At 40.3% G+C, this 24497-nt stretch overlaps 1 protein-coding gene and 1 long non-coding RNA gene across 2 annotated transcripts in view; one reads left to right on the top strand and one right to left on the bottom strand.

Moving 5' to 3' along the window:
* Positions 1 to 24497, top strand: part of LOC108504780 (von Willebrand factor D and EGF domain-containing protein-like) — a 177629-nt gene that overhangs the window by 25878 nt on the left and 127254 nt on the right. Inside the window, exons 2-4 of the mRNA XM_017830198.1 lie at positions 11453 to 11637; positions 21043 to 21271; positions 23974 to 24206. Of these exons, the coding sequence (XP_017685687.1) occupies positions 11453 to 11637; positions 21043 to 21271; positions 23974 to 24206 (647 nt within the window). The remainder of the gene's footprint in view (positions 1 to 11452; positions 11638 to 21042; positions 21272 to 23973; positions 24207 to 24497) is intronic.
* On the bottom strand, positions 20237 to 22821 carry LOC108504783. The gene is made up of 2 exons (XR_001877246.1): positions 22685 to 22821; positions 20237 to 20421 (listed from the first exon to the last, which is right to left on the bottom strand). It is a non-coding gene; the product is annotated as an uncharacterized LOC108504783 (long non-coding RNA).

Here is a 24497-nt window from a genome sequence, read left to right as displayed (position 1 = left end):
CCAGCAGATGATGCCCTCTAGGCACCCCCTCCTCTCACTTGTTTTTTCGCTTTTTGTTATTCTTTTGCTGGGTCTATTCTGTGGACTGTGCTCCAAAGACATCCAGTGCCTCTCTGAGCATATCCACTGCTTGCAAACAAAATTTATGCAACTCAATTCAACATCAAGACTAAAAAAGGTTAATGTGATCCTCATTTCCAAATGCAGAAAGACGAACATTATGGGGGATAAAAAAGACAAAGTGCTCTTGAGGTCACTTATGAATAAATGTGAACAGGTGTGGCACAGCAGCTTGTGGCACCACCACTTCTCAGTCTATCACAGGCAAACATCTTTTCATTAATGGGCTGATAGACATGTTATCCAAACCACGGGGTTAAAAACATCATTACATTTCTATACTGTTCCACCCACACAGTAGGTACTCTAAAAGAGGTAATAGTCACTCTTGCACATGGGATCACAGTGACTCATGCTCTATTTGGAGATGTAGGTCCACAGGGTGTCTTTTAAAGTGGCATTTGAAGTTTTAGTGGTAACTAAACCTTCTCTGAACTGGGTTAACAGTGGGGGAAAAAAAAAAACAAACAAAAAAAAAACCCAAAACCAGAAATAGAGCTGCCAGGCTTCCATGCTAAATTTTAGCTATTAGTGTGCTTGGCAGATGCCAGACAGATCTACCTATACAAATCCTCTGTTCTCTAAACAACTCCTAGAATAGAATCACAGAATCACAGAATCATTAAGATTGGAAAAGTTCTCCAAAATCATCAAGTCCAAACTTTGACCAATCACCATCTTGTCAACTAGACCGTGGCACTGAGTACCACGTCCAGTCAATTGCTGGACACCTCCAGCTATGGTGACTCCACCACCTCCCTGGGCAGTCCATTCCAATGCTTAACAACCCTTTCAGTGAATAAATTTTTCCTATGTCCAACCTGAACCTCCCCTGGCACAGCTTGAGGTTATGTCCTTTTGTCATAAAACAACTCATAAAACACAACACAGAAGTGACCAAAGCCTGACATTCACCAGGTTTCTCCTAATCAAATTTTACAAGTTTCAAAAGCAACTCAGCAATGACTGCAAATTGCTAAATAATAAAGTAGTAAATGATAAATTGATTGCCTGCTGTTTCTTTGTGCACTAATTTCTGTTATGGCTTTCCAATCTGAAATTGCTTGACTAGATTTTTGCCAATTGTTTTTTCTTAGCTCAAATTACAAATGAAATGACTGTTATAAACTGAACATATCAAGTCTAATGAAGAATTGATCAGTTGTCATATTGTAGGGTTTTTTTGAATACTGGTTTCTAGTCTATTTTCCTAAGATGAAAATTACCGTTGTTAGCCAATTACCAACTAAGAATGCAAAATTCAGTCTGGTTTTGATAACAGAAAGATGGAAGAAAGCCTGAAATAGTGCATGTCTGCCTATAATCACCTTGTTTTACCTATGAATGGGGATACACAGATAACATTTTCTGTTGAATTATTCCCTAACAAAAGCATTAAGATCTGGTTGCTTCCTCCTTCAGTAATGTTATTTTTTAAACCATGTTTTTCATTAAATGGTACAACTTTATTTTATAATCTAAAAGTATACTCTCACTGTTATCAGGCAAGAAGGAGTTGGAAAAGTAGAACTGAAAGCTCAGCACGGAAATGGCTCTATAGAAATAAAAAATTTCTAGGATTCATCTCATCTGGTGAGAGGAAACTGTACTGCGCTACCAGTGTCTAAGGAGAGTGCTTCCCATTGAAAAATACTCCATCTGCAAATCTGATTTTCTTTTACTTTTTTTTCTAAAAAACTAGAAAGTGTCAGTGCTGCACCTCCTGTAAAAAGCATTGGCACCACGTCGACCGTGGTGGAGGAAATCCCCATCCCATCCCATCCCAAGCCATCCCTGTATGGGAAGCCCTCCCACAGCCTGACTAGCCACTGAGGGACAGAGCTTATTTCTGGCTCAGAAGAACTTCTGAGGACACACATCTCCCCAGCACATTTTTTAAGCAATCAGAAGCTTTAAAACATACAAACCTACACTGTGATTAAAGTTAATTCAGTGTAAATGAGAAAAAAATCAGTTGGTTTACCTTCTGCACGGCTGATCCTGATCAAAACACATCTGCCTATAATATGCACCATATGGGGCAACAATTGTCTCCTGTTTATTCCTGTGCCTTCCTAATCTCCTGTGTTCCCTGTGAACATGCATATCTGTACCTGCAGCTTTAGCTGGATGGTCACAGAAAGGCATTTTGCTTTACACATATATAATTATGGAGATGTTTTTTCTTATAACAGTAATTACATCCTAAAAGGTTGTGCGGATAGCAGCTGTAAATAGGATGAAGACTTAGCTGATACCAGCTGAGCTGAATTTTGTTTTACATCAAAAAGCAGCTTATAACTGATGGCCTTAGAGGTTCCTGAATCTTTGCTATTTTTATGGATGCTTCCACTACTACTGGTAAATAACCAGAGATCTTTGGAGCAACCAAAGCAGAGACAACCCTAAACTAAAAGGAAAATAACTGCCTGTTAGAACAGTGAGTTGGGAGCTAAATCCCACTAAATAAAAATAGCAAATGCATTTATCTGAAGGTTTCGTATACAGGAACTGAAAGTCTTGTTCTTACATGGCATAAATAGGCTTCAACAGATCTCTATCAGGTGCTAGACACACAATCATATTCCCCTGGAATATTATCGTAGCTGAGGGAAACTGCTGGCTGGAACTGGAACCATCCTGTTTCTATAGGGGAAAGATAATGATGCATTTTAAATTTGAAGATATTATGACTATATGTACAGAAACCATGTCTTTTGAATTTTGAAGAAACAAACAGTGAGGATTGCTGATAAATTTGGATTTTAGAAATCTATTAGGCTTAATGTCGCACTTCCACGGTTGGGAGTACACAGCTTTATCTTATCACACTGGCCAGGCAGTCTGCCGGCTATTTCTAGCTCATGACCTTTTATTTCAATATTTTTTAAATCCATCCAAAGTGCTATAATGCATGGGAAGAGGTTTTTGCATCCACAGCAGGAGTTGTTATGAGCCTCGGCCTGTTTTGTATCAACTCTGTCCAAGTTTCAAAGGGTGCACAGGCTACAAGAGGATGAAGGACAGGGTCAAAGAAGACCTAAATTTTAGTAGGAAGGTGGCAAGAACCTTGCAGTTTTGTGGAGTAGCTGGGAAGTGGAGCATGTCCATGTGCATTACTGCAGAGCAGTAATGAATAAAGCATTACTCCAAAGGCAAGAGCAAACCCAACCATTCATCCTAAATGTCAAACCCCTGACAGAAAAGCCCATTATAAACACGTGAAGAGTGTGCGGCTGCCGAAACCACTGTTGTGCCAGTGAATGGAATGAATAATAGGCATGAATAATAGCAAAACAATAGCAGGAAAAATTGCCTCGTCACCCTGAATACATTAGGAACTAAATCACACCCAGGACACACGCAAACAGATCTGGCATTTGGCAGCGCTAAGCTGCTCACAGTTAGTCTCCTTAGCTGTTCTCCAGTCTCTGCTGCATCCTGGATGCACTGACAGCGAGTTAGTGGTGACACTTTCCCCAGCATAATGTCATCCATACACAGAATTACATCGAAGAAGTGGAGGAAAATGTAGCCAAAATTCAGCATTAGCCATGGGAGCAGTCTGGAAAAATGTGTGGCTCGCAAATTGTAATTAGCCCGTGTCATGGTTGAGGTATAGAAACAGCTCCAGCTCTCAGAGGGGTAAGGCATGGAAATCAAATTTCCATCTGAATAGAGTCCAGTGAGTTCTAAAATCAAAATATGTAAGGGTTTTTTTGCTGCTGCTATTTAGTAAAGGTACATTTGTGACTGTATGCACAACTGAGATTAGAGAGGTAAGAAAGATCCTTTTCATTTGGTTTCACTTTTTCATTCTGAGGGATGAGAGCAAAACAGATCAATCAATAACAATAATTATAATTTTCTTTTTATTGATTGCTCAGAAGTCCTTAAAGGAATCATCATTAACTCAGAGATAACTTGAGGAAATTTATGAGGTTTTTAATTCTGTTCTGACACAGAAATAATAAGTGATTTCTATATTCAGATTCTCAGCCTGCTTGGCTGTGAGGCTGAGCCAGAATGAGCAAGGAGGAGACTTGGTAAAATATAATAGAGCTATTGACACAATTTGGCTTTGTTGCTTTTTCTAAGTGGTACATTCAATAGATGAGTCTGTATTTCACAAAGCAGGATATCTACCAAATTCACCTGTCCTGTACAGCTGCCGATTGCTTTTTATCCATATCATGTGTGCTGTCCCTGTTGCGTCCACCACGGTATTTGTGAACAATTTTCACATTTATGAAAGGTGCCAGATAGTGAATCCTGGAGACTGAAACATTTTAAAGGACAACAGTCCTGCTGGAAACTTCTTGGCTCATTCACATCAGTTGGCCACACAGGCCTTGTCCCTGAAAATAAACACTCAGTGCCTTCATCCTTTCTATTTATGGAGAACTGAAGAAAGTGCTTTCCATCCAATCTCCTGTGACAGTGTTCCAAACTCCACAGTAAGCTGCCTAGAAGTTCCTTAGACTTTGCTCACACTTCTCCCAGGGACCCCTTATTGTCACCTATTTTTTCAGCCCCTCTTGACACCTCTTCTGGCCCCATGCAAAATGCTTGTCTGCCTGTCTCTGCATCCTCTTGTATGAGCTATATGCAGCTTATTATTCTGCAAAGTATTCAGGGGATACAAAGACTAGATGAAAAGTTTCACATAATCAATTCCTCATTTCTAAACCACAAGTTAAAAATAGAAATGCAAGCCAAGATAAGAGATACAAGCATGAATAAATATATGTTTGCTCTGGCACTGAATGTTGGCCTTTGATTTGTCAATAGTACATTTCTTTACTTCTTAGAAGACCAGGATGATAAGTGACCTTGTTCCTAGACAAATGAAATTCAGATGCATCATAAAGACAACACCTTCAGATTGTAGGAGGGTTTTTTTCAGCTGTGCTTTCCATCAGGGAAAGTGCTGTTATCTTTGTGCAGAAGAACAGAATTCCCTAAGAATTAAGCAACAAACTAACTAATTCTGCCTGATGGGAGAGAACTCTAGTAAGAGTTTCAGTTCCATATACCATAAATATAAAATATCAAAGATGTAGCATAGAGCATCCTTGGGTCTGATGGAATAGGGAAAGGGATCTCTTCCCATATCATTGCCACTGTCATTGGTGCTTGGACCACACTCAGGCACTGCAGAAGGATGTATACAGGCTGTGTTTTGTTTCCAAACATGCTGCAATCCTAGAGTGGAACAGTCTAAAGCCTGCCTTGAAAGAAGTGTGCTTACTCTGTAAGACATACACGTTAGAGAGTCTTTAATTGCGTGTTGAGATCCTTGGGTTACAAGAAGGGGTTTATTTTTAAAAACTTCTAAGGGGAAGTCTTAAGCAGCAGAATCCTGGAAAACCATGCTCCTACTTGGATTGGTTTTCCTTCTTCTCAATTCTGTCTGTTATTCAGTACAAATAACATGTCTCAAACATGTCTTATTCTTTTCAGCAGGTGCTAAAGCCTCTTCCTGGGTCAATTTTTCTATAATTACATTCATTTTGCACAATGGTTCATTTATCTCTATCAATTTTACCTTATGAATGTTTTATGACTTGTTCAAGACCTGGCTATTATGAGTATGTGGCATTTATACAATGGGTTTTCTTATCATTTCAGTTCAGTAGGAGGTTCTTCTGCTTCTGAATTCTCTGAAAATAGTTTTATTTATTAACTATCAAGGCGTTTTTTATAAAATTATTATGTTTTATCTACCAGAGGAGCATGCATGGTTCAAGCATCTTAATTTAGTGATCACTGTCATATTCACAAAAAAATTCTGCTTCTAAATATTGCTAGGAATAAATTTTTTGTCATCAGCAGGCAGAATAATTGCATTAAAGTCTTAGTAAGTATTGGTGAAATAAGGCAGCAACTTTTGTCTTTAATAAACTGTCAGGTATTCCTTAGCTACAAGTGTCTTGTCTATTAATAAATAATTGTTCAGCTGGAACTTGCATCCACCAAAAGGAATTTTTAAATGCTGTCAGATCATTGGCTTCTACTGTTGTTTTGAACATATCCATTAAGACCTTGGAAAGAATTTCTCTTTCTCAACATCTGCTTTCCTTTTCTACCCAAACTCTACTTCAATGGATGGTGAATCATATTATGGAGAAGTGATGGCACTGACACACTGAAAGCTTCAGGAGCTTTCACCTGAGCTCTGCTGCATCAGTGAAATGCAGCCCCTGGGCATGGCAGTGGCTGGAGATTAAAAGGTTTCCCTCTGTCTCTAAAGCAGAAAGAAAGTAAAGCAAACACATCCTTTGTCTGCAATTAATTGGAGTTATGGTTTAACAGCCTCAGCATTTTGGACTGATTTTTCCAGATGAAAATCTTCCATAATTTTCCCGTGAAGAGACAGTCAAACGCTCTGGGAAACATTTTGTTCCACTATGGATTGTAAGAAACAAAAAGCGGAAATCTGAAAATCTGCCAGGGAGGGAGGGACTTAAAAAATTCACTGTATGTCATACAAATGTCAAAAATACGAGTACTCTTATACATCATTTGAAACGTATATATATGTTAATATACAGATATACATACTGACATATACCTACATGTATATTGTCAAATGTCATACTTACAATCTCCCCAGCACCTCCCTGCTCTGCCTTAGAGCAAAGCCATGTGAAAGATGTTAGGCAGCCCCACTTCCCAGTCCTCACTGCAGTTTTAGGGGAAACCTCCAGGTGGGTTCCCATGATATGGGAGGTGATGGCAAGAAAGAAATCTGGGTTTGGTAACCCAGCTTTCCTCATCACAGAATAATTACATCCCATCTCCAAATGTTGCTGCTGGTTAGTTTTACCTGGATCTGTCACTGTGTTTTCATTCGCTCTCCACACAAAAATTATTTTTTGATCTGCCAGTTATTTCACAAGGCTTTAGAATGCCCTTTAGATATATTGTGTGGCTGGCACCACTTTGCCCAAAGCAAACATGCACCTCAGGTTTGTGGACTATATTTCTTTCAGCTGCCATCACCTATTGATATTATTTGATTTGCAGCTGCTATTCAAAGCAAACAAACAAAATCTCACAGCTTCTTAAACCTTCTTCCACATAAGCCACTGATATTTACTGGGAGCAAAAGTGACAGGTAAAGCTCTATCACCTGCCTGTAGAAACAAAAGCAAAGGTCTAGCAAATTATTTCCTTTCAATTTTTCAGCCTACCACTCCAATTTTCCTGGCTTTCTCCCTAATATTTCTGATGCTTCCTCCCATGGCCATGAGCATCAGCCAGGGTGGACAGACTTTCAGCAAATGCCTGGTGCTCCCACAGCAGCATCTTTCCCACGAACACCTCTGCCCAAGAATTGTACAGGTGGCTCAGCTGCTTTCAGACTATCCAGTTACCAACCTGCTTGAAATAAGCTGCAGCCAGCAGATGTTTAAGATGTTAAATGTGTGGGTCTGTGCTGGGGGCATCCCAGAGCAATGCCCTAAAAACACCTTTCTGCATTCTTGTTTGGCTGGTCGCTGATGGAGCCTCAGTGCCATCTCATATAATATTGATCACCACACCAAGAGTGGGTTTCCAGGCTGCTGCTCCAGAACCAGAACACATATGTCCTCCTCCAGCTGTGGTCACATCAATGTCTCCTTTAGCTGAGAGCAAAGCCCCATGCCCAGAGCAGTGTTTCAGTGGGAAACAAGAGTTCAGACGTTCACTTCCTGCTCATTTTCCTTTGGGTATTTCTGGATGCTTCTGCCTCCTGCAGGAGGCTCTCCCCTTCTCAGCAAGCCCATAGGCACCCCCTCCTTTCCCACACATTAACTTTGTGTGAATCTCAACCTCCAGGCATTAACAGCAAGATTCCTTAGGGCTTCAGTGAAGACAGGCTTTTCCCCACAGGACTTGCTTTATCATGTCACCAGAGTTACTCAGATGCCATTTTCACTTAGCAGCTACAACAGGTATTATTATTTGTTTGCTTTTTGTGTCAGAAAAGAGCTATGCAGTGTCTCTCTGCCACAAGTTGCCACTGCAAAATTGTTATATTTTAAAAAGAAATAAGCTTTTAAGTCTAGTAAAGCAAAACATCCTTTTGTCTGAGCAACAGTTCCTTGCCTTTATCGAGGGTGGTGGTGGTTGAAGAAGCAGCTCTTAGCAGGAGACTAAAGCACCAGCTACCACCCAGCATTTAATTCCAACAGCTCTGGACTGAGAGCCACAAAATCTCACTGCACAGTTTAATTCCTTCCTGAAGGAAACATGAATGGTCATCATGACCAGTTCCCTGAAAAGCCATCATTTGTTTCATAAGTCTTTTTAATACAATTATAGGGGCAGAGCTGGATTAAATTAAACTTCTAAGTTTCTCTTACATAAAGAAATAAATATTTCCTTTTAAAGGCAACCTTGTCTGCATACCACAGAGTAGTAGTGACTCCATACGAGACATGAATGTGGACTTTTATTCTTCCCCAAAACAGGGGGGATGATTGGGATACTGAGCACTTCATCACTGTACACAAGGTTGACATCTGTACCTGACTTTGCTGTAAATTAAAAATGAACAGGAAGGCTTCCTCTGATTAGTGAAGCTGCAGCCACCATTAGGTACAGGTGGGCATCTCTCAGGTGAGCAACGAAAAGGGCTCAGCTGTGTCCTCTTGTTGTTTTTAAATAACATTTTTATAATGTAGTCTGATTGCAGCGATTCATTTATTTCTGCGGGAAAGCCAGTGGTAATTAACTTGTACCATGGCCTGCAATTTGCATGTTAAAGTTTACAATCATTCTGTCATAGGGCCGTAATAAGCGGTGCTTAACAAGGAAAACTCGGTAATTGAGGGGCCGTTTTGCTCATGGCTTTCTGCAAAACCTGGGTGAGCTTTTGCAACGCCATCAGCTCCATGTGCTCCGGTCTGATCTGCATCAGGGAGGGAGCAAAATCCGTCAGGCTGACTCCAAGGGAGCTGACAGTGGATCAATTTGCCTTGCTGCCTCCTGGATGACAGCCTCCAAGCATAACTAAACCCAATCACAGGTATATAAACACACTCTGACAGCTAATAGAGGGTAAAATGGGCCTTTAGAGGTGGTGGCTGCTTGAGCCAGGGCTTCATATGTATGTTCCTTAGGGAGTGAGCACATGGCTCTAGTACCAGCTTCTGTTAAATTTAATGGGTGACCACCCCTCTCCTTAGGGACCTTGCATGCCTGTCCTGTGTGCTCCTCCAAGTCCCTCCCTGCCCCTTGCCAGTCCTATGTGCAGCGTTCAGTTAACACGAGAAACAGCGTTTTCTGAACAACTGCAAACAAAACAGTGCAAAGGATGAAAAATAATTATCTGTGTGTCAGAGTCTAATATATTTGCATTGTTTAGACAGAGTAGTTAATCACTGGTAAGACCATAACATGTGCTGTGAATTTGAATTATAACTAATACGTATTGAGCAGAAGGCTATTAATTACATTTAAAGGCACTATTTGATATTATTATTATTATTGAGAAAGTGAACGCAATTAATTATATTACAATGTTTTTGCAGGATTCCTGTGGCAATACTGTACAAAGAGCTGTTTGCTTTCAGACTCCTTTGTCTTTTGTTCAGAAAGAAGCTAATTCAGGCAAGCAAAAGGCATCATGAGCCAAGATTCTGTTCCCATTAACACTCCCAAAGCACTGAGTGATATTGAAGGGGTCAGCAAGGGTCTGCATTTTTTTAAGGGTTTTTAAATATGGGTAAACTTTTCATTTGTGTAAAATAGTTGCTCTGCTGAAATGTCACTTCTTCCCTTGGGTTGGAATTAGCAAAGGAGAGTCTCCATGTGGTCCCCAGAAAGGACTTCTGAGAAAGGGAATCAGATCCCAGATTTAATTAGAGGAGCAATATTTCCCAGTGTTCCCTCTCTAAAATGGCTCTTACCTGTAGAAAAGAAAAGCTTAGGGCACTTCTTTTTTATTTAAAAAGGCAATTGTATTAATTCAGCTGAATTTTGCATCGGAATTGCAATGGCTTTGACAGTTTAGTTCCCTGAAAATTGCAATAAAGGCTCCGTTATGCTACATTTTGTCCCCATTTGTCTTGTATACCGTTGCCTTGCCTTTGGCACAATCAAAATAATCTTTAAAAATAGTTCCATAAATGGATTGACTTTGACCTTCTGAGTATCTTGTCAATAAAATAAAAATGATAAATGTGTTTCAGAGTGCCACTGGCGTAATATTAAAGCAGAGTCACAATCTGAAAAGTGACATTTGAAAAATTATGTTATGGGGAGGGGTCTTATTCTCTGTCAACGCTGTCACATAAATAAGCCCTTTTCACAACGAAAAGGGGGTTTTGCTCACTGCCAGGTTGTGCAATTCCTGCAACGTGGCCTCTGCCTCTTACATCACCATTAGCAATTAAAGATTACTGCAGCAAGAAATTAGCTGAGCCTTCTGTTGCTGATGCAGAGCAGCTCCACCTCAGTCTGCTCCTGTGACCCTCTGTCACTGCTGACACAGTGAAAACGGGCTTGGTCTCGTCAAGAAATGTCTCAGATAACCAAGAAAAGACCCTTTTTTCTACACGATCAGCTCTTTGAACTTCTAAAGGAATCATTGCAAGGCTTCTTTTTATTAGGTGATAAGTAAAGAACCAAATATTCTGTAGAAAAATCAAGAGTTGTATGAAAATAAACAGGGTGAGTAAACAAACACATACCAAAGGGCAGCAGGTTTGATTCACACTTTGAGGTGCACACACAGAAGCTCTGATGTATTTGGCTTTATGCTTCAAGTGAGTCTTACCTGTAGCTTGAATATTTGCAGGCCTAACTTGAGCTGATTTCTAAAAACTCTGTACCGTTGTTTTAACATCATTTATTTCCCCCCTTTTAGCATTTCTTGTTCTGATTCTTCTAAAAGCATATTTAAAAGTATCTGAAGTGCACCTTTATGCTTGACCATCAATTTATATCATGTTTAAAATGCTCATGCATATAGTAAACTAAATTAAAAATTAAATTAAAATTAAACCTGCATATATTTTCAAAGGTCACAGGGCTTTGGAACCTCAAAATATTACTTAATTTCTGAGGAGGAGTGACTCTGTTAATCACTAAAAGTAGGCTGAAATCGTGTTAAAAGGATAAGGTTGATAAGGATAAGATGAAAATTTAGACAACCAATATCTTTATGTTACCAACCTTACAATTCTACATATTTAATTCCAAATTTGATCTTTTCCTGGTGTTTGCCTCGAAAATTAGCCCAATCCTGAACTGCATCTAAACATAAAAGGACACAGCCCTCTTTAAGCACCTATTAACAGTACCCAGTTGATTTAACTTGTCTAATCATTGCCCTGTCCAGCTCCCGAGTGCTCACCAGAAGGACACCGGATCCTCCGCAATCCCTACCGGAGCACCAGGTTTGACTCCCTGGAGCTGCAGAGAACAGCAACTGAGGACCTGGTGTGTGACCACTCCCTGCCACCGGCATGGTACCGCTTCCTGATCCACGGCAGGCCCGCAGAGATGCCAACCAGGTGCATCGAAGTCAGTAAAACTTGAGCACTAACCCTGGGGAACTCGAATAAACCCTTTGGTGTAGTTTCCTTCTCTGTCCATCTCCGTACTTTCATAACCAGCAGACTGCAATGAGTGAGTGGTAGTGGGACAACCACTCTAATAATGATAATAATGGTAATAATGATAATAATGATAATAATGACAATGATAACAGCAACAGCAACAACCACAACAATACAATCAACAACAATAGTAGCACTGTCACATCCAAGCCAGAGACTAGGACCTCTGTGCACTAGGAAATATTCAAATATAAAACTAGGTGTTTACCAAATCTAAAGGGAGAGATTTATTAATCCACATATGTCACTGGAAGCTGTATTTTTCCCAAGCAATTCTATTGCTTTAAGAATGGATTCTGTGACCTGGCTCTTTCCCCACATAATTTATTGTGAGTTAGGAATATGTTCTTCTTACAAAATCAGAAGGGAAAAATCAGAAAAGGTGATTATTTAAAGAGAGCTGTAGTGATACAGAAGGAAAAACTAAATTTGAGCCTCTTTCTGCTATTACCATTTCTTGTATTCTTTAGTCTCATAAGCATGCTAATGGCTTTCCAGAGCCAAAGACCCTCCACCACATAAGACTACTCTCTAAAAGGGACAAACCAATAAGATAATTATTGGTGTGTTTAATCTGTATGACAATAACATTTAACTTGCAATCGTTGTTTCCAGATCAACTTGAGCCCCCAACTAAAGTCATTGCCCCAACTAAAGTCATTGCCACCTCAGATAGCTCAGCTGCAGGACGTTGGAATAATTTCAACACATAGTTAAACAACATTATTCTCAAAATAATAAACTAATTACTGTAAATTACTTTAGAAATTAAATATTCAAACTAGAGGGCCAGGAGATTTGGTATCAGGTAATGCTACCCAAGCTGGAGAAACCTCTCAAAATTATCAAAATATGATTTATATCCATTCAAAATGGACCTGTGAGCTCATCACAAGAGAAGTATATCTTAATAATCTAACATTTAATGAAATGTTAAGAGAGAGCTGTTATTTCTGTGGGATTTCTAACTCGCTCCATACACAGACCATAAATCTAATTAACATGAATAAATTGGCAGGATTACTATTGAAATATTAATTTCATGGCAGGTCATCCTTGCATATACCAACGCGTTATGAAGTATATTTTTACAAATTGCTCTATAAGTTTATATGTGTTCTATAATATTATTTAATTTGTCATTTTATTTCAGAAATTTTGAGCTTGTGGCAATGCTTGACTGTATCAGATTTCTTTTCAACAATACATGCTTTGTTTCTTTTAACCTCTTCTCTGGAGTTTTTTATTCAAGTTTGTGGAGCTATATTCATTAGTTTAGTTTCTTATCTTGTAACATAATGCTTGCCATTGGTTTCTTCATTATCCTCTGAATGACAGTAAATCTCTGCTTCGCCATGCTGATGAAGGATTACATCTGTTAGATGTCACAACTGGAAGAATATGCTTCTTTTAGATCTTCACCTTCTAAATCTGCCTCTACATTCTATCTCTTCCACTTAATTAAATCATTGTTTAATTTGGTTTTCCATTTAATTTGAGCAAAACCTCTGGAACAAAATAATTTAAATTAATAACTGCACAGCTTTCACTCCTTAATAAGCTGTTATTATTGGACATTCCAGTCTGGCTGGAGTGAGCTGATTTTAATTAAACAAGTCAAAGACAAAGCCCTGAACAGATAGAAGAGAAAAGAGACCACATAAAGCCTGACAATGTGGGTGGAGAATTAAAAAGCACATTACTCCACTATCTTGTAAAATATATGCCTGGTGATACCCTGTTGATACTGGCCCGATACAATTAGCTGCTTATCAGGGGACAAGATTAACTTCTTAATTCGAAGTGTTAGTAGGTAAAGGCTCTTGTCACCCAATTGAGCTTAGAAGGGATTTAAATCCTAATGGAAATTTAGATGTCCTGCCCAGTGTGGCAGAGAGTTGCAGGAGGACAAGTGGCACCTGCTGGGGGTACACGAGGGATGTGAGCACCCAGAACAGGCTGTGAGTCCTGGGCAGGGGTAGCTGACTCCTCCAGACAGGCTCTCAATGCCTGTGTTCTGAATCTTGCCATAAAAAACCCTCCACAATAAAAATATGGCCCTGTCAGCATGTAGTTTCATAGCCATAGGAAGCATTATATTCAACAGAGAGGAGAACCAGGTCATATAAAGATGTGAGAGCCCCAGACTACAGCCTTGTCACAGCTGAGAGCCACAGCAAACTCCACAATGAAAAACGAGTAACAGCTATTAAGGAGCTGCTTCTCATGTACTAATTTAATAAAAAAGTGGAAAACAAAGGGGAAAAAAACAGAAGAAAAACCCAAAAGCTTCTGTGTCAAAGAAAGTGAAAATGTTAATTGTATTCCTGAACTCTCTACCCCTTGAATCCAACTGCTCTACGTAAACTTATTCCTCCAGTGGCAAAATGGTTTTGATTGAAACAGCTTTCCAACTTAGGCTTTGCTTGCTGAATTTCTCGGGGGGGGTGGGGAGGGTAACAAATGATCCTGACCTTCCTCCCTCTATTTCTTCCTCATCTTTCCTCATGTTCTCCCAACAGTGGCACAGCAATTACCAGGTCCTGGGCATGCTCTCTTGGCCACAGCCACTTCCCCATCTAAAACCATATCCTAGTAGAAAAGCAACACAAACTTGTAAATTTTGGTTCCCCAGGTATTGAGGTTGCTGCCTACAGACCACAAACAACAGTTTGTTCTTCAAGAACTGCCCAGTTCTCTGTGAAAGGCAAAAACATTAAAGGAAGAAAGCATAGGGAAGCTTTTACTAAGATTAAGGCAGTGTTCTAAGTAGCAAGAAACAATGCACAGATATGGCTATACCTAGTAGTAAAATGACCTTCAGAGGAAGAACAATAGTGATAGAAAAATTGAAGCTCAACAGAGAATCTATTAAAAATACAGAGGAGTATTTAACAGCCAATATGGGAAAAACACACATCAATTACAGAAATTCCAGCTTCTGAATTAAAATTATACAGTTTGTATGCATACATCTGTATACATGTGCATATGGGCAAGCCCCATGTGTACACAAACACTAAAAGGAAGTGTGACAGAACATAACACACCAGTGTTATTGAAAATCTGCTCCACAGTCAGATAAAAGATCAATCTGTGGATTACAGCGGAGCAGTGCACGCTGCTGCCTGTGAAGCAAATGCCACACCACACTCATAAAAAAGCCAGAAACAGGGCTGCAAATGCACTCCTTCCCCTCATTTACAAGGGGGTAAAAAAGCATGAGTCATACTCTGCAATTTTACAGAAAAATATCAGTTAAGAACTTGATTATGCAAAGAGTAATTGATTCTGGAGCCAGCAATGATACTCCTGATACCACACACACGAGTCGGCTTCATTCCTTCTCAAACAAAGCTCATATTTTCAGCTTTGAGTAGTCAATTGGACACAGAAAATAATAAGCTAAAAAGAAAGGGATTAAAAACAGGATCACTACTGGAACAACTGCCACTATCAAACACGAAACAGAGGATTCCTGGTACCATATTTCTTGAGTGGAGAGATTAATGAAAATGTTAAGTCAACGTTAGCAAAAATCACTGCACACCCACTGCTGGGGTGGCAAAAACATTCAGGCACAGCACCAGGTCCTGTCAGCTCAAGTTCAACCTCTCAGAGCAGCCATCGCTCTACTCTTGGTTTCCTCCCAGTCTTGAGGCAGTCCTTTGGTTCACTCCATTTCCTGCAGTCCTGTTGACAGGCATGGCAGAAGCCTTCAGTCACCTCTTGCCTTACCATGGAGGTCCACTAGTCCCGGGTGCTTGTCCTCACCAGCAGCTGAATGTGTTTTTCTAGAGGGAACTGCAGGAATGGGAGAATAATTTCACCTTTGCACATTAACAATCCCCAGCAACCCTTGGTTCAGGGGCTTCTGGATTCAGATAGGGTTTGTATAACACTGTGAAGTATTTTCTCCCCCATGAGCCAGTCCTGTGACTGTAATTTTTGGCATACACAATTCTGTAACAAATTTTCCTACAGGTTAGTAATGGCTACAACGCTCTGTTTGGGAAATGCCCAGTAATACCTGCCTATGATGGTGTACCAATATTACTTCAACACCCTTCTTCAGAAATTTGATCCTCTAAATCACCAAAATCATCTCCAAATCTTTATATGCTCTAAATACATGTACCACTGTATAAGTGTAACCAGAAGGACATGTTATGCTGTAAGGGCTGGCGTTTTCTCAACAGTTGCATCTTCAACAATACAAATTTACTTTTATATATATGTACTAGGCTGAAACATAGGTTTAAATGCTAATCTTTGGTGTATAAAACAAGGTCATGTTAAAGCTCTCCAAATCTAACCTGCCTATGATGCTTAATATTTCAGCCTCTGGAGAAGGAGAAGGTTTATTTTTCCCATACTCAGTTTAATTCCCTCCTCTTTAACCTGTTGTAGAGCATTTTATACTCACAATAAAAACACAATATCTCAGCTGCATACTATTAATTTAGCATTTTGTTTCAATTTTTATTTTGCTCTGGATCCAACCCTACTTTGCTTTGCAATTGTTCTACGAATTTAAAAGAAAGTGACACTTTCAAGGTATTATTTCATCCGTAATTCTCTTTCTCACACATATATGTGAATATTCCAAATCATAATGGTAGGTATGAAGAGGCTTTGTTTTCCTTGTTTGTTTTTCAGACATACAAAAAGCCTTCTGTAGAAATTACAATTACAGCCTCTATTGTTCAGAGGCATGTGCTTAAAAGAAAACACAAGACAGGCACCAGTTTAATTGCTACTACAGATATTCCTGACGTAAACTGTGGAGTTCGGGCTCAGATTGAAATAAAAAATTTTATTTACTTTAACTTGTTACAAAGAAATTAAAAAAAAAATAAGGCGAAGTAAAGTTCTGAGTGGATAACAGATGCAAAATCACAATGCTTTAACTGCCAACCAGCAGCACACCAAAAAGCCTTCCATCTCCATCCAACTAAAACAATGCATTTCTCACATATGGTGCTACTTATTTTTAACAGCATAATTTCAGCAATACCCAAGTGACAAGAACAATCAAGCTTGATTTCTTTGTGCAATTATGAAGAACTGTAGTGTTCAATCAATCAAACTTGTTGACACTCCCAACTCCAACCTAATGGAAGGAGACATCATTGGATTAAACAATAATGGTTTGTCTCCTTGTTTTGGTAGAGGGAACAAATTTTATTTATTTTTTTTATTATTTAGGTTTGCTAAATTGGAGTATTTAAATGATTAGCTGGTGACTAATTATGAATCAAAAATACTTAGCGAATGCTTACCTGCCACATAGAGGTGTTGTGAAGATTAATTAGGTAAGGTTTACAAAATGCTTTGAAGATTAAAAACACCACTTAACAATAATTGGATAAAGTATGCAAGGATACTAAAGAAACTTGGCAACAGCCTAAAATCTCCCTTTTGTGTTAGAGAAGTTCTTTGTGCAAGCTGTGTCACTGGATGCCTAAACTTGTGTAGTTTGCTCCTCTGTGAAGGCAGCTGTGTAATTCCTCTTCCTTTTGGAAATGCTGAATTATGGTGTGAGACTCCCACAGCTTTACAACATCCTTAGAGCATCAGTAGCTGTAGGTATTGCAGATAAATGCTCTATCCTAAATGCCAATCATTCGCTACCTCTATATTTAATTTTCTGGTTACTTTGCCCTATGACAGCTACAAAATTTAATGCTAATTATACCACAGCTGGGACTCAAAAATTTTGGCTCTTTGAAACCTCTTCTCCTAGACTTTGTTTTTATAACTGTCTTCTAATTCACAGAGGTCTCATGCAGCAAATCCTTTCAGCTTGTGTGGGGCAACTTGCCTGACTCAGGCGGACAGCATGCAGCTTGTAGAAGAAAATAAATTCATGTATGCCACAGAGCTGCCAGGAAAACAGAAACACCTGATCTATAACAAAATTCCTCCTTGGCGAGCCTGTAATACTGCATTATAGCTTGTTACAATAACTTTCTGCCTCACAGTCTGACTTTTCCTGGGTGCAAAATCCGTCAGAAGGGTTGGTTATTGCTTGTAATTTGTGCACATTACACAAGGAACTGTCTGGCTCATGCGATTTCAGTGCAGGATTTGCCAGGACAAATCCAGGGTGCAGGAGGAGCCAGTGGGGGGTTATCAGGAAGCCTGCACACAGTGCTGGGGCTGACGTCAGTGATGTTAATCCATACTTTCTCGAGCACTGAAATGGCTCACAGACTTGTGGCGAGGATAAATACAGAGGGAGAAAATCACCCTCCTCTTATTTCAGCATTTTATTTTTTTTCCTCTCTGCGTTAACAAGGGATACAGACCCACTTTTATGTTTGGAACGCTTTTTGTCTTTTTTCACAGCCAGAATGAACTCACATCTGTCTATTTATCTACATGGCCCACAGCACAGCAGATAGGTGGGTATCTCACTAATGAATTATCTTCTCAGCACCGCTTCAAGGTAGGGAAGTGCTGTTACCATCTCAGCCACCTCCACCTCTGGTTGAGAGATAAGGAAGTGAGGTACACAGAGAGTAAGTTATTTATTTGCCCAAGGTCAGGCAGCAACCAGAGAAACTGAGGCACTGCCTGTGCCTGGCCAGAGGCAACCCAACAGACACAATCACAATGGATCAGCACTGACATGTTGGCTCCAGTGACATTGGTAAAGGCAGCATCAGATGGACACAATAGCTTATTTTCAGCAGCAAAAGGTATGTTACAGAAAATCCTAAGAGTATTTTTTCAGTTTGCTGAGACACAGGTGCAAATGTGTCTTGACACACAGATAGTTTCAGAGATCGAGTCACCTCAAAATGATGAAAATCACTATTCAGCAGCCAAATATCAGTAGATGGTGGCAACAGCCTTTTGCAGGGATGTTAGGAGCACTGGGAACGCCTGTCATGGCAAGTGTGATGCCAGCATCCCTTCTCCTCCTCCTCCTCAGACAGTGAGTTCCAGTGCAGCCATAGGATCAGTGGGAGCAGAGGAGTGCCATGGGAGGGATGGGTGGGGTCTCCTGTGTCTCCTTTCCAGACCATTTCCTTCAAGGGTCTGTGAGCTTGCACACACCTATTGAGCTCCAGCACTCACTCCTCCCTGCTGTTCTGCTACCCACAACTCTTATCTTTCCTGTCTTGTGTGGTTCAAAACACCATCAGGGTGCACTAGCTAATACCTGCATTTTAGTGTAATTTCAAAAATAACGTTCCAATCCAGCAATCTTTACTCATACACGCAGACACACTGCAGTTTGCAGTTTCCTTTTGTCAGAGGAAATTCCGGGTGTAAATATCTCATCAAGAAGAGCATGAAGCAGAGACCACTGAGCTCTAGTTCCCATCCTTCTGTCTGCTCCCATACATCTCCACTGGATATCGTTTTTTTTTCATTCTCCTGGGTCCTTTCAGTACAAGTGTATGCTCATAAATGTGCTTTGGAAACACGCTACTTCACCAGATCTCACACTCTAGGTCAAAAGTTCATCAGTATGCAACAAATTCCTGTCATCTGTATATTTCCCAGCTCAGAGAACACCTGTGTCCCTTAAAGCTGTAAATAAATAAATAGAACAAACCTCTTAAAAAGTTACACACAACGTGACTTTTAAAGAAAGAAAGGGAAGGGATTGCCCTAAAATTCCACCTAAAAGCATTTTCATGTCGATCCCCTCTTCTCCTTTGTTAGCACAATGACAGCACGCTGCTCCTCCCCAGGGACCAGCTGCATTGTGTGAGCTCTGGTGCCTTCTGCAAGAGCACCAGGACACCAAAAAGGAGGGCAGGGTCAGCCCCTCTGCTCGACTGTTGCCACATCTCAGGGGGAAAAAAACTTTGGGCAATTTCAGTGGTGTCTCTCTGGAGTCTTTGGTTTTCGAAGCCTGAAAATAATTAGATCCAAATGGAAATCAGACCACGTCATGCCATAAGCTTGATTTTCTTCAAATACCCTTCCTTTTGTGGGTGTGCACCCCCAGTGCCCTGACCCTGCTTTCTGGTTCATGTGACTCCCAGATACAATTCAAACTGCAGGAGGGCACTGGTGCATGACTCAATAAATTTATCCTTTAACTTTCAGTGCTTCCTCTGCTGTCACAAACAACTTTTGATCTTAAAAGTGAAGCAGCAAACCTGGACCAACAGAAAAAAAACGATGGGGTTGTTTTGGGGTTTTTTTCAATGTGATTTATAGCCAAACATTCACACTAGGAGGAAGTTGTTCCCCAGCTCAGACTGGTAGAGATGGTTCACTCTCTCTGGTTAAAGAAATGCAAAATGAATGCAGCAGTCACACTCCGCTGAATAGGACTGATGTCTGAGACTTAAATTATTGTCAGTATTTGGTAATAATTTTCGAACTTTAGCTCAAATACCTCTGTGCTTTGCATATTGGCAAATGCTAGGTAATGATGCAGAATAACGAGTCACCATTGTAATTGGCTTTGTATATTTAATAAGGCTCTGATTATACCTAATCTCCTCACTGAGGTACTTAAATTAAAGACAGCCTTGGAGAATCATGTTCCTTTAGTCAGTCAGAAGCACAGGTACAGAGGGCAGCTCAGATTTGAGATGCCTGAACATCTCTCTGTAAGTTGGGAGAGGGAAATCAGTCTTAAACCACTTAGGACCAACTCCTTCTGCTTTGGGACTTCCTGTGTTCAGTGTATTCAGGGAATTTGGTAATAGATAAAAGCCTGAAAGTAAAAACAAAGAAGATAAATTATTGTCATGCACATGCTGCACATGTGTTTTGTACATCCTGTATATTTGTCTCTCCTCGAGAATGAGTTAGAGGTTTAGGCCCCAAAGATGTGTCTAGTACCTGCTGGAAGGGTAGGGCAGGAGCTGCCAGGACCATGGCAGCTGAAACTGTAGCTGTTTTGTAGGCAGGTGATGAGGTGTGATGCTCTGAGCATCACCTGCTGCTTCAGGATGGGCCTAACACCTTCTTGTCCCTCATGCTCTGTCAGCCTTTGCTTTCCTCTGCCACAGGTGAAGCATGGATGTGTCCAGCCAGCTGATGTGACCCAAAGGTTCTCCCCAGGGAAGAGATCTGACCTGTTTATATGCTTTCATCTTTTTCATACAAACCAACCAAAACCAGAGGAAAATACTTTTAAATCCAGTTATTGTGTTTGAGAGTTTTATCTGTGTAAAGTCACCTCTCTAAACTGAGCAAGACATTTTCATCCCCACCTACACATCCTTTTCTCTGACCCTCCAGGTTCACCACACTCAAATTCTTGGGTTTTAGTGATTCTCCATGGAGTCTTACGGCACTTGCTCCAAATGGTTTCTTTTGTGTGCATCCTCAGATGAACAAATGTGGGACACAAGCTCCGGTGTGGCTGTCACTGAAGTCTGAATCCCTGCCAGTTCCTGGAGAGAGCAAGAGGCTCACGGCCTGTGCCACCTGGCAGGTCCTCTTTGGGGGCACCAGGGACTGCTGCTTGTTTCGGATACCTGTCGCCGTCAGGAACTGCGGAGAATTCTTTGTGTACCTCCTGCAGCCCACTCAAGGATGCATGGGCTACTGTGCAGAAGGTGAGGGCTGGTGAGGTGTTTATCAGTAAGATTACTTATGCCTCTCAGGCTGGGTGTTCAAAGGTCCTGGTGCTGCAGTGCATGTCTCGGTGACCTTGTGAGTCAAGCATCACTCCCGGTAAGACGCAGACCGTGTAGGAAATAAATCAGTGGCAGTCCAAGGTGTTCCTGAAGAATAGCTCTTATTACCAGTGCAAAATGTAATCTGGTGTGTATTACTGAAGTGCTCTTTGCTTGGTTACAGCTCACATGTAACCTTTCCTGCTGTCTTTGGCTCCACTTTGGCTTGAAGTTGCAAAACTAGAGAGCGGGAGCATCTCAGCTGTAGTGAAGCACTGTATCCAGGATACTGTCTCTAAGGTCTGTTCTTATCTTTAATAATCTAGTACCACTCCCCTCAAAAAAAAAAAAAAAAAAAGATAACAGATAATTCTGAAACTCTGTAAGTAAAAAAACAAACAAACAAAAAACAACAACAAAAAAACCAAACAAAAAACCAAAACAAAAACAACAAAAAAAACCAAACCAAACAAAAAAAAACCCCGAAACCCCACAAACTGATAACATCTTTTTCATGACATTTATATAATTGTTCTCATCAGAAATAATTTTCAGCCTACTACAAGAGATGCATCCCCTGTTCAGTAACTAGGAAACAAAGGAAAAGGAGAAAGGAATTGCTCATTCAGTTAAACCTTCTGAACTTTAGAGCATGTTCAGGTGCATATAGATTTCATCAGAAAAGACACTTCTTTCTAAAAATGAAATAAATTACCTTTATACTTTCCTTTCAGTGTTTTGGACAGAGATATGGCACATTGAGAAACTAAAGTTATCAGCTTTCAATCAGGCAAGATCCAAGCTTAAATAAATTTTAAAGAGAAAGATAACTATTTTCTTATCTTTATCAATATTTTAACATTCCCACATGAAGAAGAGGAAGGAAGAAAGGCTCAAAGAATATGAGATTAATTCACTATTTGAAATAAAAAAAATCCATTAAAATAAATGAAACTGATTCTTTCTCAGAAATTACTTTTTAACTGAATAGAGTCATTTTTCAGTTTAAGCTTGGCTTTTTTATAAACTATAAGATTTCCACAACCCTTGCTCAAAGAACTTTTTTGCCAGTACCTTTTGGGTGGTTAATTTTGTCCTTTCTGTTGATTCATACCTGTTTAGTGAGATAAATCTGCCTGTGTTTTTCATAAAAGAAAATTTATCCCTTCCCATCTATCCCAAACCAGCGAATTGCTGCCTTTTCCTTACCCCTGCTGTTGAAACTTTCACCTTTTTCCTCAACGTTTCAGTGAGGGCCAGTCCTCCCAAGCCTTTTCTTGTAATTAGGATGTTCTTGCAGTATTATGCATTGGATGGAAAGCACCCAAAATTTTTTACTTGGGGGGGGGTTACCTCAGTGTCTTAAATTCAGCTGTAAACTTTGCACCACAGGAGCCTCACGCAGCCCCAGAGCCGGGTCCAGCTGGCATCGTCACGGCTCCGTGCAGGGGTCAATTCCCCAGCCCCTTCTGCTGGAGGCTCAGGAGCAGGACACTGGTCAGCGCTCCTGACCTGCAAAACAAAATGAATTTAAAGCTTCACAACTTGTCAGAAAGGACGCAGTTGGGAAAAGCACCATTTGTGCTTGCAATTCTGCTCACATCCTCCCATGAGCTGATCACCTAACTCTGTCCTTCTGGGAGAATTTCCTGCAGAAAGTCATGGTGTGAGCCACAGCTTGAGGCAGCTTTTCTTAGAAACAAAATAGAAAAGGGTATAAACAGCAGGTCTTTGCTCATATTTAAAGTAACTTCTTTCTTTTTCTTTCTTCTTGTTATCTGCCCTGGACAGATGTTAACACATTGGTTCTCCGTTCTGTTCATAACTTATTCGCTTGGGCTCCCATAATATTTTCTCCTCCAAAAAAGTTACTTCATTTATCCTTTCAAGGCATCTGAACCAGCTTCATGTTCTGTTTGAGTCCTTGTCCCCAGAGATGAGAGAACATCCCCCTACGCTATTATACATCTTTTTGTTTCTACTTTCTAGGTGAGTTTAACAGGAAGAAAGGTTTCAGACTTCATTACCTGTTGAAGCCTGCAGAAAGCAGGCTGTATTTTTAGAGCAATGACATTATTCTGGGCAGAGGGAGACTAAACTGAGCAGACCTGGCCTAGATACATCCCAAAACAGCCTGGAAGGATCTTCACAGCATGGCAATATGGGCTGGATGCTCTCTGAGAGTCAGTTTACCTCTGCAACATAACGATTTCTCATATCTCTTCTGTGCTTATTGCAAAACTTGGATCAAAAGGCTGTGCTTCAGGGAAATGCAAAGCTGATGGCCTTTGCCAGACTAATTAATTTGTATTAACCTGAGTGCTTCATTTCCATAAAATTTCTCTTACAGCAAAAAAAAAACCAAAAAAACAAAAAAACAAAAACCAAAAAAACCTAACACACACACATTAAAAAAAAGCAGGTCAAATACTACAGCAACAGTGGGTAGCCAGTACACAATTAGCAATTTTTGCATTTCACATGAAACACATTTTCTAGCTTGCATGGTTCATAAATCACAGGAATATAAAACATAACATTTCTCCCACCTTTAGTTATACTGACACCTTCTCGTGAGGTGAACAATTGTAACGTTAAAATAACATTTTGTGTTACATCCTTCATTTGTTTCCTTCTTCCAGACAGACTCACAAGCCTGTCTTTGCAACCAGTGATAACTCCAGAGCTCGTGCAAGGTCGTGTCCACCTGAAGTGCACCTACAGCCACCCTCCCTCCAAGCCCCCCCTGCAATACGTGGTGCTCTGGTCACGCCTCTCCAGCCCTGGCAAGAGAGAGCAGATCCACCAGGAGACCACCCTGGAGTCATTTTCCTACGTAGAGATGGACAGCACAAATCTCAGACTGGGAGACACGGTAATGCCACCCTGCCTTCAGCAAAAAGAGGTCAAACACTTGGGGGGGTCAGATCCCTTTCTTAAATCTTTCCTGTGTTTTTATTAGTGCTGCTCCTCACTCCTCATACTTGTAATTGCTGCACTAGAAAGTACTGAAACTGCTTCATAACAAGATTATTAAATAACATTAACCAGATTCAGGACCTGTAACGTTTCTTTGAATTGTAGTAAATTCATGGAAGGTATTTTACTATTTTCCAAAGGCAACTTGAATATTTGCACTTACAGTATAGCTTTAATGCTATGAAGT

The sequence above is a fragment of the Lepidothrix coronata genome, unplaced genomic scaffold (genome assembly GCF_001604755.1).
Source record: "Lepidothrix coronata isolate B3197 unplaced genomic scaffold, Lepidothrix_coronata-1.0 Scaffold175, whole genome shotgun sequence".
Lineage (NCBI taxonomy): Eukaryota > Metazoa > Chordata > Aves > Passeriformes > Pipridae > Lepidothrix > Lepidothrix coronata.
The sequence above is the reverse complement of the archived record's forward strand: the minus strand, read 5'-3'. Positions and strand labels throughout refer to the sequence as shown.